Source organism: Phoca vitulina, unplaced genomic scaffold (genome assembly GCF_004348235.1).
Source record: "Phoca vitulina isolate PV1807 unplaced genomic scaffold, GSC_HSeal_1.0 scaffold68, whole genome shotgun sequence".
Lineage (NCBI taxonomy): Eukaryota > Metazoa > Chordata > Mammalia > Carnivora > Phocidae > Phoca > Phoca vitulina.
This window is the reverse complement of record NW_022589771.1, coordinates 5,273,435-5,290,941: the sequence shown is the minus strand read 5'-3', so window position 1 is coordinate 5,290,941 and position 17,507 is coordinate 5,273,435. Positions and strand designations below refer to the sequence as shown.

At 54.9% G+C, this 17,507-nt stretch overlaps 1 protein-coding gene across 1 annotated transcript in view; it reads left to right on the top strand.

Annotated features, from left to right (window-relative positions):
* The window catches only part of C2CD2 (C2 calcium dependent domain containing 2), a 61,254-nt gene that overhangs the window by 3,728 nt on the left and 40,019 nt on the right, over positions 1 to 17,507 (top strand). The window contains exons 2-3 of the mRNA XM_032392541.1: positions 3,786 to 4,193; positions 13,182 to 13,280. Coding sequence (XP_032248432.1) covers positions 3,786 to 4,193; positions 13,182 to 13,280 — 507 coding nt within the window. The remainder of the gene's footprint in view (positions 1 to 3,785; positions 4,194 to 13,181; positions 13,281 to 17,507) is intronic.

The following is a 17,507-nucleotide window of genomic DNA, read 5'->3' as shown; positions in this document are numbered from 1 at the left end:
ATCCTGGGGGCACGGAGGGCTGGCTGCACGGCGCCCATCCTGGGGGCTCGGAGGGCTGGCTGCACGCTCGGCGCCCGTCCTGTGCCAGTCACTCCTGCCGGGGGTGGCTTGCATGTGGCCCAGTCTGCAGACTCAGAAGCTTCTCTCCCAGCCCTTACAAGCTGCGCTTTGGGAGTTCCTGCAGATTTGCGGGACTGTTACGAAGGCATCATGAACCACATCTCAGCATCCGAATGGTCAGTCGGAGAATTCAAAGCCTCTGACGGGGTGGGGGGGGCCCAGCTGGCGCAGGGCCCGGCTCTGGTCGTGGGTGACCTTTGACAGGGTTCACGGGTGCCCTGTAACCACTGCAGGCACGACAGGAAACCAGCCCGAAGCACACCGAGCCTCCCGATTGTGGAAATGACTAGGGCCCTGTGAACGTAGCCAAGGAGACGGTCAAATGTCCCCACAGACCCCATTGCCGAGGGCATGGAGCCAAATCTTAAAAGCATTTTGCAGAGAGGGAATTCTTGGAATGTCTTCCCTCGGGGGCTGCTGGAGGAAGCTGCACATTTGTAGTCCTGGGTCCTCAGGCCAAGTCCAGGGTCGTGTGTCCCAGCCCACCACGCCCCGGGCTGCCAGCGACCAGAGCCCAACGTGATAATTCGAGCAATAATAATAACCACGCAAACTGAAGAAGGAGCTTCTCTACCAAGTCAGAAACAAACTATAAACTTCCGGTACCTCCCCCTTCCCTCTTCTACAAATTTAAGATAATTATTTGGAAATAAGTATTAAAGTATTTATCCCAATTTTTTTTTTGTTAATCATTTTTTAAAATTCCTAAGAATACCTGGGTTTGTTTATAGATAGGAAACATGTATGACATTCAACATATGTGTTAATTTTTAAAAATGTAACATCATCACGGCATATCCTGGTAGGAAAGATGTCAAAATACTTCCATCCTGGATGCACAGATGAGACATGCAGCGAGTGGGTGACTGGGCGGGATCGCCCAGCAAGCAATGTTTGTCTACACGAAAAGTGTTTTGGAAATGATTTTTACATGAAAAAAAAAAATAGAACAATGGAGCCTTTACTCCTGGGTCTTGTGCCCTCACAACCAGTTATTCTAGAACATTCTGAAGAAAAATTTGGAAATGCAGCTTTTGCTGTTTCTTCCCTACCACCATGGGACTCACCTGGTCCAAGGTTCAGAGTGATGCTTTCTAGAGAATTCCAGGCAGGCTGCTGTCTCTGGTGGGTCCCGTAGGTTGATGTGAAGATAGTCTCCCACAGGGGGCAGTGTGAGAGCCCAGCTCAGGAACAGTGGCCAGGACCCCTGCACTGAGACCCCTGCCCCCACCCCCCTCGCCTGCGCACAGATGCTCACTTCAAAGCAGCGGGGTTCCCTTTAAGGAGTGGTTAAAAACAGCAAGCAGCTGCCCTGAGTGTTGGAACTCACCACATCTTGAAAGGTTTGGTGGCGAGGAGAGTCCTTTCTGGGCAGTGCAGCAGTCTGGCTCCTTGGGCCCAAGGGAGATGGGGCGGAGGAGGGAGCACTGTGCTGGGAGTAGGACAGGGATGTGGGGCGGAGGAGGGGGCGCTGTGCTGGGAGCAGGGAGGAGACTCGTTCCACCGGTCACGCGGGGCAGGGCGGGCTATCTGGTAACCGCCAACACGTGTCACCTTGCCCACAGGCGGAGACTGGAGCCCCAGGTATCTCGTTATCCCTGTTATTCTGGCAAGGGGGCTGGAGTCCTTGAATTATTCAACTGCGCAGATCTGGCTACAGATCAGAAAACAATTAGGTGTTTCCTCCAAATAAGAAGAGATTTCTGAAAGAAGGAGAGCATTCCCCCACCCCACACTCCCCAGGAGCCTGCGGGCAAAATGGGGAACTAGTGTTCAATGACTAGGTAGCTCGCAGAGAGCTCACAGGATCATTCTCCTTCCACTTACTAATATCAGATGTGCCAAGTAAGGGCTCATTCCCCGCCCCCACCCCCACCCCAGCTCACCTGGGCACTCTCTGCCAGCTTCCTGTTCTGTTTCCCACAAGGGCTCTCAGACTAGCTGCCTCCCAATCCCTTCCTCTTTTTCAAAGAAAGTCAGGCCCCTTGGGTGTAAACTCCTTTGTCCTTCTGCTGCTCCCCGCCCACAACCCAAACTCGCCCTCCTCTCTGTCTCCTGGTCTCCCACCTCTAAGCAAGAAATACCTCCTTTCCTTCCCCGCCATGCACCAGGCCTAGTTTAAACCCTTTTCTTGCACCCTTGGGATCACCTTCTAGCTGGTCTCTCTGCCGCCCCCCCCCCCACTTCCTACCAACCCGGTCTCCGCCTGCTGCTGGAAGTGATATTTGTAAAATTCCATTTTTTCACTCTGTGCTTAAGAGAGCCTGTTGCTTCTCCTTTTCCATGGTACAATCCACTACCCATCACTTGGGGGCTCCAGTTGCAGGTTCTGCCTACCTCCTGACTGCCTCTAACTCTCACACCCCCTTGCCCCCTCTGCCTCAGGGCCTTTGCACACACACACACACACACACACACACACACGCCTTCATATGCCCTTGTACCAACCTCCCCCTTCCGGGAGGCACCTCACTCCTGTCTTTAGCACTGGGTCTCCAGCACAGATCCATCACAGCATCTGTGGTTCTCTCTGCTCTACTGTCCCGGGGCTTTTCCATAATAAGTGTCAACAATGGCATTATCCTGTGAACCAGACCTAGGTTCCTAATCCCGGATCCATCAAGCTAGCCTGTCTCCTTAGCAAACTCCCCTCTGGGCCACTTTCTAGGGTTTTTCTTTCCCAGAACAGCGGCAGGGAGGGGCTGAGGGGAAGCCAGGGAGGACCCCTCTGCTGCCACACCAGAGCCAGAATCCCCACTGATGGTATCAACCAGGCCGGAGCACCGGGAATGCTAGGTGAGGGAGCACCGGGAATGCTAGGTGAGGGAGCACCGAGAATGCTAGGTGAGAGAAGGCTAAGCGCTTGGGTGCAGCCAACCCAACTCAAGGTCAAATCCGTCTCATAACAGCTGCAGAAAATACATGCGAATCACTATTTTGTGATTTAGGCCCTTCGTTCGGCCTCCGAGAATCTCGGGCTAGTGTTTCGTGGCATTTCCTACTAATGGGAGCTGAGTCTCCAAGGTGAGGGGCGCAGGAGGCCTGCCTCGCCCGCGCACACACACGTGCACACAATTCTTAACAAAGAACCCATCCCTGCGAAGTTGGGGCGTTTTTCCTGAGACCCTCCTCGGGCGGGAGCACGCAGCCCGCGAGGGGAGGCTCCAGGCCCTCCAGACTTCAGGGTGCGAGTTGCGGATTTCTAGGGACTTTCCAAGTATGTTAAGTGTCTTGCTGTTGGGCAGATGGTGATCCTAGAAATCACCCTTCCACGCGCACAGGCGCGCACACACGCGCACGAAAGCCAAACCCGCGGGCCCCACCGCAGGCCTGGGGTCCAGCTAAGTGGAAAGCCCCGCGCACTGAGCTGTCGCGGCGCCACGCCGGGGGCACGTCCCCGCTGGAGGAAGCCAGCCCCACCCCGCCCCGCGTCCCCGCCACGGCCCGCGTGGCGTGGCGGGGACCGGCAGGCGCGCGGGGACGCGGGGGGGGGGCGGGGACCGGCAGGCGCGCGGGGCCGCGGGGCCTTTAAGGGGCCGGGGGTGGGGGGTGGCGGGGCGGGCCGCGGGGGGACGCGGCCGCGAGGGCCCGGGCGCAGGGGCGGTCCTGGCCCCGCAGGCCCCGCCCCCGCCCCAGGCCCCGCCCCCGCCCCGCCCCGGCCCGAGCCTCCCCCGGCCCCTGCGCGGGCCGGGCCGGCCGCGCGCTCATGTCCTGAGCTCGCCGCCCGCGGGCTCTGCGCCCCCAGGCCCGGGGCTGCCCTGGCAAGTTGGGGCGAGGCGCGCCGGGTATGCGCCATCACCATGTCCCGCCTGAGCTCGTGGCTCGGTGAGGTCCAGTGGCTGGTCTTGGTGTCGCTCTTCGTCGTGGCCCTGGGCACGGTGGGCCTGTACCTGGCGCAGTGGGCGCTGGCCAGGGCGCGACCCCGGCCCCCGCGGCGGACTGCCGAGCCTGGCGAGGGCCGGCGCCCCGAGTCCGACGCGCTGCTCGCCTGGATCCTGACGCTGAACAGCTGGAGGAGCCGGTGGCAGGCCGCCTGGGTGACCGCCCTGAATGATGAGGCCAAACGGAAAGGGGTGAGTGTCTGTGAGGGCGGGTCGTGGCTGCGAGGCTGAGGGCCGGCTGCCGGCTGTAAGGGCAGAGCTCCTCCCTGGAGCCTCGCCACCGCCCCGGACGGGTGGAAGTGAGCCTTCCCCGCGGCGGAGCATTCTTGAAAGTTAGGAGAAAGACCCGGGAGAGGGGAATCAAGACAAAGCGATTAGATGGTGTTCACCACCCATCAGGTGTGCCGGGCCCCGGGTCCACCGCAGGGACACGCTGGCCTTGGATGGGACTTGTCGGAGGGGCCCGCTGCCCTTCCTGGAGTCCCAGGTGGCTTCCGGTACCCAGCTGGATACTTACTGCTTTCACACCTGATAGATGAATAACTGTGACCCAAATATGATTCCATCTATAGAAATGAATTTTTTCCAAGAACATATTTCCCAAAGGTTTGCACCCCTTGGCTTATGGAAGTAGTGGCTTTTGTTGTGGGCCAGCCACCTGCCAGACATGGTCTTGGGGACTTTCAGTACATATATCTTCTCTTTGGACCCTCACAACTCCTGGGACGGAGGCGTTGTCCACATTTTACAGGTGGGGAAACTGAGGCCTAGACAGGTTAGGTGACCGGCCCAGGCTCACACGGCCTGTGGGTGGCAGAGCGGGCATTGAACTCCGCTCTCCCCTGCCTCCCAGCTGGGGGGCTCACTAACTCATTCTGCCACCACACTCTCCCGCGGTTGTTTCTTCCAGTTAATTCCTTGGTGACTTATTTTTACTTTTAAGACATCTTCATTTCATGACAAGCTCCTGGCGTCTACAATTTCTGGGCATCCCCTGAGAGGAATTAAGGCCTGGTGTGTTTGGGGAAGTGCCTGACCAGCCTTTGCTCATCACCCTTGCTTTTGTGTTCTTCCACCTGCTTCCTCCACCTGCTTGCGAGGCTCCGTGGAGAAGCCTCTGGCCATTCACTTTAAAAGTAGTGAGTGCTTCATGTCTGGATCCCTCACCCTCCGAAATATTCCCTAGGGGGCCCTCTGCCTGGTCTTTGCGCCATGGCCTTGACTCACATAGCCATGGATTTTAAGAACAAGAAGTCTTTGAGTGTAAATGAGTATAAATTCATTAACTCAAAAGACCGCGTGTTCTGAAGTATAAAATTCACTATACCTTTTGGATGAAAAAAGCCTTCAAAGGTCAGTTGACTGCCGTCTGTCTTGATGCCTAGAATCTGTACCCCAGCTGTCCAGAGCTGGACATCTCCTATTCAGGGGAACCACCCCATCTCTCCCCGACCCCCTCTTTTTAAGTAGGCTCCACACCCAACGTGGGGCTTGAACTTACAACTCTGAGATCAAGAGTCGCATGCTCTACTGACCGAGCCAGCCAGGCACCCCGGAACCGCCGCATCTAAAGCCATGTGACCTCACACGTGTGAGCAAACACAGATTTGTTTCCCCAGGAATCTGCTGTCTTTGGCGCCCCAACTGACCTGCTATCACAGGCCTGGGTTCTGCGGCTGAGTTTACTCTGGGCTGGTGGCGTGCGCAGGTGGGAGCCTTGCCCCGGTTCTCTGCAAAATTTGAGCAAGTATGGGCTGAATGATCTGTAGAAGCCTTCGCTTCTAACCGTGGGACTCTTGCCTCCTGCAGATTTGGGATAGTCCTGCTTACATCATGTTGCTTCATGTCATGACATTTCTTGATTGGCTTCAGAAAATAGGATTGCCTTAGATAGGATGCTTCCAGATTGCCCATGCATGCATCCGGCATGTTGAAGAAGAAAGGAGGAACACGCTGCTCTGGGATTTGTCTTTGCTTGGTCAGGTAAAGCAGAGAACACCAAAAAAAAATGCCTGAAGCTTTCACCCAGATCACCTGCATTTTTGTGTGGGAGCAGGAGGGACTCTGTTCTGGGAGACAGAGATTTGGTTTGCATGTTCTGTCTTCTCTCCCTGCTACTCACCATGCACCGTGGAGCTTCAGACATCAGTCATTGCAGACTCCTGCCTGGAAGTAGCAATACCCCGGCATCAAGCTGCAAATGTGCCGAGTCTTCTCTCATGGTTTGGGAGGACGCAGTTTGGTTGTGATTGTGTTGTCAGGTGGATTGGTTTTGTGGGTGTGTGTGTGTGTGTGGTGGAAACCTCTGCCCTCCCTGATGCCTGGAAGCATTGCTTGATTTGAAATCAAATGACAGGTTTTGCAGACAGATAGGATCTGGGTAAGTGACTGGGCATGGCCTGCTGTCTCGGGCCCACCACTGCCGCTGCACTGGGTGAGCTGGTGTGGCGTGAGTGGGTGTCCCGACCCTGGCGGCCGGCCCCGCAGGAGTTTCCCTTTGTCCTCCTCCAGCTCCATTCCCACTGACTCCCACTAATCCCCGATTAGGGTTGATGCTTGGAGCCTGGCCTCCTCTGGAGAGCAACAGCTTAGTGGTGCTCGCCCACTCCTGCCCTGCCCTGCCCTGCCCTGGGGGACCACTTCGCCTGTTGCTGGAGCTTGAGGACTCGCCGGATGAAGTTAACCATGCCTAGCATCTTCTATGCAGAGGGAATTCTCTGTGGATGGAGACAGGAGCCCCTCCCAATTTAAGCTCTGCTCCAGCCTTGAATTTTAAGACTGGAAGGGACCCTAAACTCCTGTACACAGTGCCCTCCGTCTGCTGGAGAGGCTTGCCCGGGCTGACCTAGCTCCTGGGCGGGTGTCAGTGTGGTCCGCCCGCGTCTGTTGTCACATCCCCCCGTGGACGGCAAGTTCAACTTTGAGACCCACATGCTCCGTTCACTGAGGCACAGCGGGAAAGGGGGAAAGGGCGTGATTGTTTGACCTGCTGTCCTAACGATGGGGCTCGTATCTCCCGGCATCTGAGGGCTGGTCGCTAACTTGTGGGCTCTCCTTTGACCCTGACCATCGACTATGGCAGTGCAGGCTTCCCGTGTCAGACGGGCCCCTGGGGCTCCAGCCCTCACTCCAGAAGCATTTGTAAACTAGACAGGGTGGTGATTTAGGGAGACACAAGGGGAAACCATTGCCGCTGTACCAGCTGGTCAGGCAGATGCCAGGTGTTTTGAAAGCCCAGGCGAGCTGCCCAGAGAGCTTCGAGAAAATCCACACGCTCCCCAACCCCCCAGTTCGGACTTGGTAGGTTGGCAGAGCGCAGGGAGCATACCGTGGTCTTCACGGGCTCCCCAGGTAGCTTCTCACCTGGGTGCACACCTGTCCCTCAGCGAGCCCCCAGTCAATTGGGGTCCCTCCCACCCAGTGACGTCTCCGCTCTGGTGCCGCAAACACCGGATTCCTGTTGACCTGGTGGCACTTCGGTCACGGAGAACAGAAAGCTCCTCGAGCTGGCTCAGTCGCTAGCCTGGAAACCAATACCCCCTTACTTCTGTGCACGTTTATGAAGTGGTTTGTGGTGATCGTCAGTTACCCCTCCAGTTACCCCAACACCCACCTGGGAGGCTTTGGAAGCCAGGGTCCTTGTGGACAGGACGCCCCTCCCAAGTCTGATGCTGTTGGCCACATGTAGGGAAGAGTGGCTGCAGAGCGAGGGCTGTGTCCTGTGGCTGGTGTTCTGGGCTCGTCTAGGACTGGACTGCCCAGCTTGGCAGAGGCCCTGAGTTAGGAGGGTCACCAAAACTGTTTGTTGCTTTAGTCATTTGCCTGAGGATTTTTTTCAGAGGAATGTTCTCAATGCAAATGACCAAGACTGTGGGACCATTTGTGGTCTTTGTAAAAAAAAAAAAAAAAGACACTGTGAACTTAAAACGTGTTATTAATAGCTCTGACTTGTATATGAGCTTTGACATTTTAAAAAGTGAACACAGCAACAAGACTTCACAGTTTTCCTATTTCACAACCAACTTTGAGTGGCGCTCAAAAAATTCTAAACTTCACGATCAGCGTGTTTTTTTTTTTTTTTTTAGTGGCGCTCACAAAAATCTAAACTCCCTGAGCAGCGTCGGTGGCCACGATATGGGAGGTCAGTTGGCAAGAACGTGAAGGTGACTTTGGGTCAGGGCCGTGGATCTGCCCCGCCCCCTAACCGATTGCCTTTCTGCTGCTCAAACATTCAGGGTTCTCTCCTGTGTGGGGCCTTCCCATAGGTCATTCCTTTCGTCTTGAACACTTAATTAACCTTTCTCATTCTTTGACTTCTATAAACCTTCAGGTCTCAGCGCAGAGGTCCCCCATCCTCCCATCCAGGAGGGTGCTGCCCCACCCCCACCCAGGCCACCTGTCCTGTCACCACACCTTGTGTCCTCATCAGCTCCCAGGATTGTGGATGAGCCCAGAGAGCCCTGTGTTTCTGGGTACAGCCACCTCGGTGCCCAGCCCAAGGCAGGCTCAGAGCAGCCGGCGGCCAGGGGATGAGTGACAGGCCCTGGTAGGAACTTGTCACCAGACGGGGAGGAAGGGTGGCGATGTGCATCACCCCGTCTGGACACAGGCCTTCCCTGCTTGGGAGCTGGCCAAGCCTGGGCAAGACAAGCTGTTTAATGTGCTTTGTTTTTCACTTCTAAAGAATCAACAGTCAAGGAGGCTCACTGATGACTTTGCAAATTGCCAATGTGAAACCCGGGACTAGGCTCCAGTTCCGGCTGTTCTTTGCCCTCACCCATTCTCCCAGAGACAGGAATTGAGGGGAAGGAAGAGTGGGTGTAGTGTTAACGTCAACTAAAATGCAGCCAAAGCTAACTTCCATTCCCATCGGCCAGGTCGTGGGTTGCTGAGGCGGGAGGGGACTTCTTGAGCAGCTTGGAAGAAGCCGTGTTTGCACTGCTGAGGCTGGAAGGCAATTCCGGGGCTGTGTGACCTTGGGCAAGCCCTGGCTTCTCTGTGCTTCATCTGTAGGGGAGGATGACTTTGGGTTCAGTCTGGAAAACAGAATCCGCTGTGAGCAGGATGAGGTCTGTGTGAGGTATTTAGCAAATAGCCAATAAAGGTGGGCTGTTTTCTTGTAAAGTCTCCCTTAAAAAAAAAATTTTTTTTTTATTTTTTACTGCTTTTAGATACATAGAAAAGTTGCAAAGATAATTCAGAGTTTCCATACATTCCTCACCCAGCCTTACATAACCACAGGCAACATCAGAACCAAGAAATTAACATTGGCACAATGTTACCATAATTCCTAGTGCAGGGATATTAACAACGTGACATGTAAGAAATTGACATGGGCACAAAGCCTTTAAACTGAAGGCCTGACTTGAATTTCACCTAGTCTACCAGTTTCCTTTTATTGTTCCAGGATCCCATTAGGTCCCACAGGGCACTGAGCTACGACTTCTCCCAGTCTTGCAAAGTCCGTAACAGTTCCCTAGTCTTTCCTTGTTTTTCACGACCTTGACAGCTCACAACCTCGGAAGAGGACTGATGGTTATTTTGCCAAATGTCGCTCAATTTGGTGTTTTCACAGGCTTGGACCGAGGTTATACAAACCACAGAAGTGATGTGCCCCTATTAATGTCCCGTAGCATGGGCTTTGTGACGTCACAGTTCTTACTGAGGGGGCATTGGCCTTGATCCCCTGGTGAGGGTGGTTTCTGCTGGCTTTTCTTCCTTATACCTTGTGTCTCTTCTCCTGTCATCCCCTTGGTGGTGAAGAGCTATCTTGGGGAGCTACTTTGAGACTGTTACAAGTCCTGTTACTCGTCAGCCTTCTCACTGATTTTGGCACCCATCGTGTATCTGGTCTGCTGGATGATGGTTCTCTGTTTCCTTCTCTCCTTCTACGTGGATTCATAGCAATTCTCCTGCGAGAAAGAGCTCCCACTTCTCCATGCCCTCGATGACTTGTCTCCATGTGGACTCACAGATACTTATTTTATTCTGCAGCTTATAATCTGATGCCATGGCTGCTTGCTTGGTTGGCGGAATTGCTCTCTTGTGTTCCGCCATCAAGATACATAAATATCTATCGGTTTAGCACTTCTCTTCTTCATGATTCCACAAGATGTTTGTTCTAGACTCATCTCGCATTTTTTATTTTCCGCTCTTCCAGCCCCAGGCTCAGCCACTGCTTCGAGCCGCACTGATACCTTTTATTGGAGAAGTGTTTAGAAACCAAGGTCTGGGGGCACCTGGGTGGCTCAATCGTTAAGCGTCTGCCTTCGGCTCAGGTCATGATCCCGGGGTCCTGGGATCAAGCCCCGCATCTGGCTCCTTGCTCAGCTTCCCAGCTGAGGAGAAGCATCTCCCTCTCCCACTCCCCCTGCTTGTGTTCCCTCTCTCGCTGTGTCTCTCTCTGTCAAATAAATAAATAAAATCTTTAAAAAAAAAAAAAAAAGAAACCAAGGTCTGGGCATCAGACGTGCTTGTTACTGCTGCGGTCTCATGGCTTCTAGACCCTTCTAGTAGACAGAGCTAGGAGGTATGGCTGTGTTTGCCCGCACACTCACAGGCTCGTGTCTGTTGTTCTGTACCTTTCTGTCTGCCTGGAGGCTGATACCTCAGATTCTCGTTCAACAGCAGAGTCCCGGTAACTCTCCTCTCCTCACTTCTGTTCTCCCTCTCCAAGAGGCAGGCGTCTGGCCCTTCCTGTCTCTGACATGGTGACTTACTTGGTCAGTTCTAGTAGACACATGAAGCAGTTTCTGCATCGCTGACCTGCTCCCCTGTGAGAAACACACTTACGGACCAGGTTATGCGTTTACGCAGTCGGGATGTCGTCATCCAGAGTTTCTAAGGTTAGCTCTGTGTTCTCCCACCCCTTCAGGGGGTGATGGCTTTCATGGGTAATGCGGTTAGGTTCATTTGTTTGTTTGTATTCCTTCGGGGGCTCCTCCCACATCCTGATTTTTTTAAAAATCCATTTTTTTAACCCAGTGATTTGGGATGCCGCATTTGTCATGAAGTTTCTCCGCGCATTTGGGGGTGGGGTGGACACGCTGGTCTGGTCCACTGGGCCGTTGTGTCCCCGCACCCGGACCGCACAGCTGGAGTTACCGAGGTTCTGTGGTGTGTTTTCACGTCGGGTGGGACTAGTCCTCCTCGTGTTTTTCTTTTCTCGGTGTCTTCCTGGTGGCTCCTGCGTGTTGCTTTTCCCTGGGGACGTAAAGCCCTGCTCTGGTCTGAGTGAGGCCGTGTCTGCACATGGACAGAGCGTGAGAGGTACATCAGCGAGGGCTTGCGTCCCGCCTGCACGCTGGGCTTCCTGCAACCCTAGGACCGGGCCCTTTGGAAGGGCAAGGGAACCTTGCATCTTTATTTTAACTCAATAATTCATTTCCTTTGGGTCCCACCCCTTGACGTTCAATTTCCCAGCAGAATCTTTTCCGGGTTTTAATCTAGAAGGTGTCAGAGGGAGGAGAGTAGAGAGCACATCCACCGATACCGGGGTCCCCAGGGTGCTTGAGGCCCCTGTAGCTGCAGCTGCTTCACCAGGCCGTGTGGGCAGCCGCGACCACCCCTGCCCGCCCCGGCCGGCCCGCCCATTCCCTCCCTGCCCCTGGCCCGCAGCTCACACCCAAGCAAGCTCCAGCCGCGGAGAACGTCTGCGGAGCAGCCCGAAGGGTGACTTCATCACTCTTGAGAAGTATATTTAATTCTCCCCTGATGATTTTAGGGGGTGAGATAGATGTTGCTAAAGCAGGGCACGGTCGGACGCCTGTAAGTGAGAACGTTCTGGGTCTTTTAGGTTCACTCTTGGTCATCGGGAATTCTTAAGAAATAGCCCCCGGATAACTTCATGGCTTGCTCATTTGCACCCTGCTTGTCAGAGGAACTTTGGTGCCATCTCGTACCATTTTATTCTCCTGCCCTCGATCGTGGCCTGTAGTTGCGAATGGCTGGCCACGTGGAGAGTGTCTGACATGATGACAGAGGGTGGGAAGTTGGGAGGTTGAATATATGTTTTTTTACCACCCAATCAGAACTTACGAGACGGTGAGGCACTTCTTAGAGCGCATCAGGAAGGGTTTCACTCCAGGGTCGTGATGGCGGCGTAAGCCTTCGGCCTCCACGAGAACTTGTTTTTATTTATTTATTTTTTTTAAAGATTTTATTTACTTATTCGACAGAGAGACACAGCGAGAGAGGGAACACAAGCAGGGGGAGTGGGAGAGGGAGAAGCAGGCTTCCTGCAGAGCAGGGAGCCCGATGCGGGGCTCGATCCCAGGACCCTGGGATCATGACCTGAGCCGAAGACAGACACTTAATGCCTGAGCCACCCAGGCGCCCTGAGAACTTATTTTTAAAAAGGCCAAGACTTGGCTGACTATCGCAGCCCTGATTTTTCTTTTATAAAACATGAGTCTTGCCTTGTGGTCCTGTTAATGTAATTGCACATCTCTCCTTTGGAGATCTTTAGTTGCAAGACTGAAAATGGACATGGGCTGACACACAACGGAGGGGTTTACTCACAGGGTGTGGTAAGGTGCACAGAGCCCAAGGCAGAGTGGACCCAGGAGACCTTGGGCAGCAGGAGCCTGGCAGCCCCAAAGGTCTGTGAAGCAGGGGCTCAGGAATCCGCTCCTTGGGCACAGCCAGCTGGCTGGTTCATTTTTAGCCAAGGAATTTCAAATTCCAGGGAGAGGTGGCTGGCCCCTGGGGGTTCCTGCCCACTTACCACTGGTTGGGGGGAGAGGAAGGCGGCGCACCACGTGGAGCAGGGAGAAGTGATTCTCTAAAACCAGAGAGAACTTCTTTCTTCTGGCAAAAGGAGCAGAGGACAGAGCCCTTGGCCCTGCTGTGCTTGGCCAGATAGTGAGCTGGACCTTCAGCGCCTCACCCAGCACCCTGCCCCTTGTAAACTCGAGTGTTCAGAACCCCCTTTGCCATCTTTATTGCCACATGTCTGGTTTTGTTGTGCATTCCTTGCTTCCTGTCCCTCTCTGGTAACCGAACCCAGCCCCAAGCGCGTTATATTGTGAGCGATATTTGACCCCCGCTGCTGATGGAAGCACAGCTTTAACTGAAGGGGGTTATGTTCCCAGGTTTGCAGAGCTTTCTCCCCAGTATAGAATCGTGACGGGGGCCGCCCCATGCTGACGTGCCCTCACTGTGCCTCTCCTTCTGTTCCAGGGCCCGCTGTTCCTGTCCTTCGAGGAGGACCCTCTGCAGCAGCCCCTCGAGCTGGCCGTGCGGCGAGTCTCGAGTGTGGCCAGGTCCGCCCAGGAGAAGGTGAGCTGGGGCGCGGTCACCTGCCGCGGGCCTTTCCCGACTGAGAGAGCGAATTCAAAGCTCAGGTGGGGGGGGGGGGGGGGTTTTTCTGTTTTAGGATTACTGAAAATGTGGACACCTTAAAAATGTAAAAAAAAAAAAAAAAAAATTTTAAGTGTGGTCTATCAACTGATGGATGGATAAATAAAACCTGGTAGATGCACACAATGGACTAGTATTTCGCCTTGAAAAAGAAGGAGATTCTGGCACGTGCCACGTGCATGGGCCTTGAAGACACCTCGCTGAGCGCAAGAGGCCAGTCCCAGAAGGCACATCTCGCGTGGCTCCGTTTATGTGGCCTATCCAGGGTGGCTACATCGCCGCGCACTGGGCGGGGGGATGCAGAGTGACTGCCCGTGGGTGCGGGGTGTCTTTGTGGGGTGATGATAAGGTTCTGAAAGCGGTGGTGCTGATGGCCATACAACTCTGTGAAATAGGTTAAAAACCATTGAGTTGGGGGCGCCTGGGTGGCTCAGTCCGTTAAGAGTCTGACTCTTGATTTTGGCTCAGGTGACAATCTCAGGGTTGGGGGATCGAGCTCTGAGTCGGGCTCCATGCTCAGCGGGGAGTCTGCTTGGGATTCTCTCTCCCCCTCTGCCCCTCCCTCTGCTCTATCTCAAATAAATAAATAATTCTTAAAAAACCCTTGAATTATACAGTTTAAATGGGCAAATTAAATGATATGTGAATCATCTCTCATTAAAATGCATATATTTGTGTGTGTGAATATATATGACACCTAGATTTGAGCCAACTCGACGCTTTGTTGAGCTCCTTTTACAGTCTGTGGTTGTTCACGGGCTGAAGTTACTTATTAGTCTGATCACGTACCGTAAATAATTTAAAAGATTTTTTTTTTTTAATGAAAAGTATCTGTAAAAACTCCTGAGAGACTTCCTCTGAAATACAAGGCTTGTATCTATCTACGTTTTACTGTCGGGTCCCACACGTGCTGTTTAGCAGACGGGGTTGGGGGGGACACCGGCGTGACCCCGCTGGAGAAGGCGAGCACTCCAGCCCCAGAACCCCGCCCCCCCCTCGGATTCTGCTCCCTGTCCTCGCTAGCATAGCGTTTGCAGCCCTGGTTCCTTCGCTTTACCTACAGGTCGGGGCTCTGGAAGGACCAAGCTTCTGTCGTCATCTTCTACCCATAGACAATGGAGTTGTTCTCTCTTTCCCAGTAGTACAGCAAGGCTGCGGTGAACCTGCGTGCATCCTGCCCCCGCCTCCTCAGGCGCGAGCAGGGAAGTAGATGGGGGGACGCGGGGCTGCTAGGCTGTAGGTGCCCGCTGCAGAGTGACCAGCTATTCCGGAATTGGTCACCAGAGCGCTGCCCCCCGCCCACTGGGCCCCTGCGAGGGCTCTCCTTCCCCACCCGCTTGCCAATACTGGAGTCCGTGCTGTTTTATCCCTGTGATGAGTGTGGGGAAGTCTCTGGGAGGTATCGGGGTACAACAGGAAATTGGCAGCAGTAGCACGGGATGCCGAGACCCGCATGGCACGTTAGGGCTGGACGGGGCTGGGCCAGCAGGTGGCCCAGTGCTTTTATGATACTGGGGGGCTGAGGGCAGTTGGCTTCCCCGCCGATGGGAAGTGCCTCTGGGCGCGGCGAGCACCCTCTATTATTGACCGATCGGGACCGAATCCCTTTGTGGTGGGCACTTGCTGTTTGGTGTTTTCTGACACTGCCCCAGTTTCTGAGGCACGGAGCGTGCGGGGCGGGCCCGGAGGTGTAGAGGGGGGAGCTGAGAGGTGGATAGAGCAATCGGCCGTTTTTAAAGGCCTTGATATTTAATGCCAGAAAAGCAGCTTTAGAAAGGGGAGGGTGAAGTCGTGTTTATTTGAAGACAATTACAGAAACGGTGCATGCGCATTAAAAAGTTAAAAACGATACAGCCGCCCGCCGCCTGGCCCCCTGCACGGAGCCGCCTTCCCCTGCGCCCCCCGGGAAGGGACCGCTGCCCACAGCGTATTCTCGGAAGCTTCTTACGTCCCGCAGACAAATGGCACAGCGCACGGGGGCTTGTTTCGTTTTATGAGTTTCTGCACAGTTCTTGACTCTTACGTTTCCTTGGCCGAGTGAGAAATGGGAGCTTGTCATCTCCTTGTCATGGCTGCAGGTACTGCTGTCCTGGGGTGAGCTGGCTGCCCGTCGGTGTCAGGCCCCCGGCCCCCCCGAGCGGTGTGGGAGAGTGGGTCCTGGGGGGGGACCAAGGGCCACTGTCACTTACCAGCCCGTGGCCTGCGCACGCCCACGGTGGGGGACCCCACTGGGATCCTGCTGGCTCCTGGGAAGCTGGGTGTAGGACACCCCCAAGTTCGTGGGTCCTGCACACCGCCTTCCCCACTCACGGTCGGGCTTCTTGGCTGACCACGGCACGCTTGAAGGCGCCGTTTTGTGAAGGGATCAAGCCAGGTTAATCAGAGCTTCTCCTGCCTGTGTCCCAGAGGGGGATTCTTAACGCCGGTACGTCAGAGGAAGGCGGGCATGGACCACGGCCTCTCTACTGTTGCTCCAGGATCTCGTGTTCTCGAACCGCTGCATCGCGCAGGACGCTGCCAGCACCCGGGTTCTGCTGCTTTTAGGATCTACCCCCCACCTGGGTTTCAGACATATTGAACCCTCTGTCCACTCTGTCATGTTTTTCCTGTGCTCTGCAGAGTTCTTGAGGAGGGAAATCTATAACGTCACTTGGGGACCACAAACAAAGGTTTAAAGAAATACAGAAGCATGGTTTCAAGGACGTACGATCAGCCTGTATCTTTCTCATCTCCCTGACTCAGCCCTGACAAGGGACGTGTGGATGGCACTTGAGCTAATGACAGGGACAAGTCCGGCCTGGACCGTGGGGCTTGAGGACATAGTCACGTCTCTGGTCATCTAGATGGGAATGGGGATCCTGGTCTCCCTTTGTGCGCGCCTTCCTGACTCATGTTCGGTCTTGAGTCTCGCCGCAGGCCACCAGGGAGCAGAACCGGGCCTGCCCTGCTCTCCAGGTACCCTGCACTTGACTTTCTCCTGCCACCCATAAAGACCCCCGTGTGCCAAAGTAATCGCCTTGGCAAATACCTGGTTCATCAGCACCCCCCCACCCCCACGTCCTACACAGAGAGGGGGTCTTGTGTAGCTTGGAGCAGCGTGAGGTGCCTTGCAGAGCCCGTGGTGGGGGCCGGATGCACGGCCTGCCCGTGGCTCAGTAGGAGCACCGTGGACTTGGAGCACTCCGACACCAGCGGTGTGAGCTTTTCTTCCATGTGATAACCAACTCACTGCACACCCACTGGGTGTTCAGTAACTCCATTCTGTTCTTACCCTGACCCCCTAGACTTGGCCCAGGCCCCCCAGGCTAAGGGCACAGCCCCACACGACTGCCCCCGTTGGATGCCAATCCCAAGTGTGGGCCATCTGGAGTTCGGACCCCCCGGCCGTAAAGTCAGGGGGTTCCCGCCTCTCCTCAGGTTTGATAATTTGCTAGAACAACTCCTGGAATTCAGGAAAACGGTTTACTTCCTATTACTGGTTCATGATACAGGAAACAACTCAAGAACAGCCAGATGGGAGAGATGCGTAGGGCAAGGTGTGGTGGGAGGGGCCCTGAGCTTCAGGCTGACTCCGGGCACGCCGCCCTCCCAGCACCTCTTCATGTAGACCAACCCAGAAGCTCTCCAGACTCCGTCGTTTAGGGGTTTTTATGGAGGTTTCATTACTCAGGCATGATTGAGTAAATCACTGGCCTTTGGCGATTGAACTCAATCTCCGGCCCCTCTCCCCTCCCGTCCCCTCCCCAGTGGGTGGGGCTGAGAGTTCCATCCCGCTGATCATGACTGGTGTTGGGAGTAACCAGCCCCCATCCTGAAGCATACACAGCCCCCAATCACCAGTCATCTCCTTAGCACACAAAAAACACTCTTATCCTTTGGGAGATCCAATGGTGTTAGGAGCCGTGAGCCAGGACCTGGGGACAAAGCCCAGGTATTTATCCCAAGCAGCAGCCCTGCGGGTGGTGTGGGTCGTGGGTTTTCCTACAGGGAGCCTGTGCTTGCCTGGCGGGGCAGCTTCTTGGGCGGTGGCCGGAAGCATCCCTGTCACTTGGGCTCACTGTATGCGGGCACGGCTGGCGGAGGCGGGAGGCAGGCCCCGCACATTCCCAGTGGGGGCACTCTGCACTGAAGCCATCACCTTTAAAC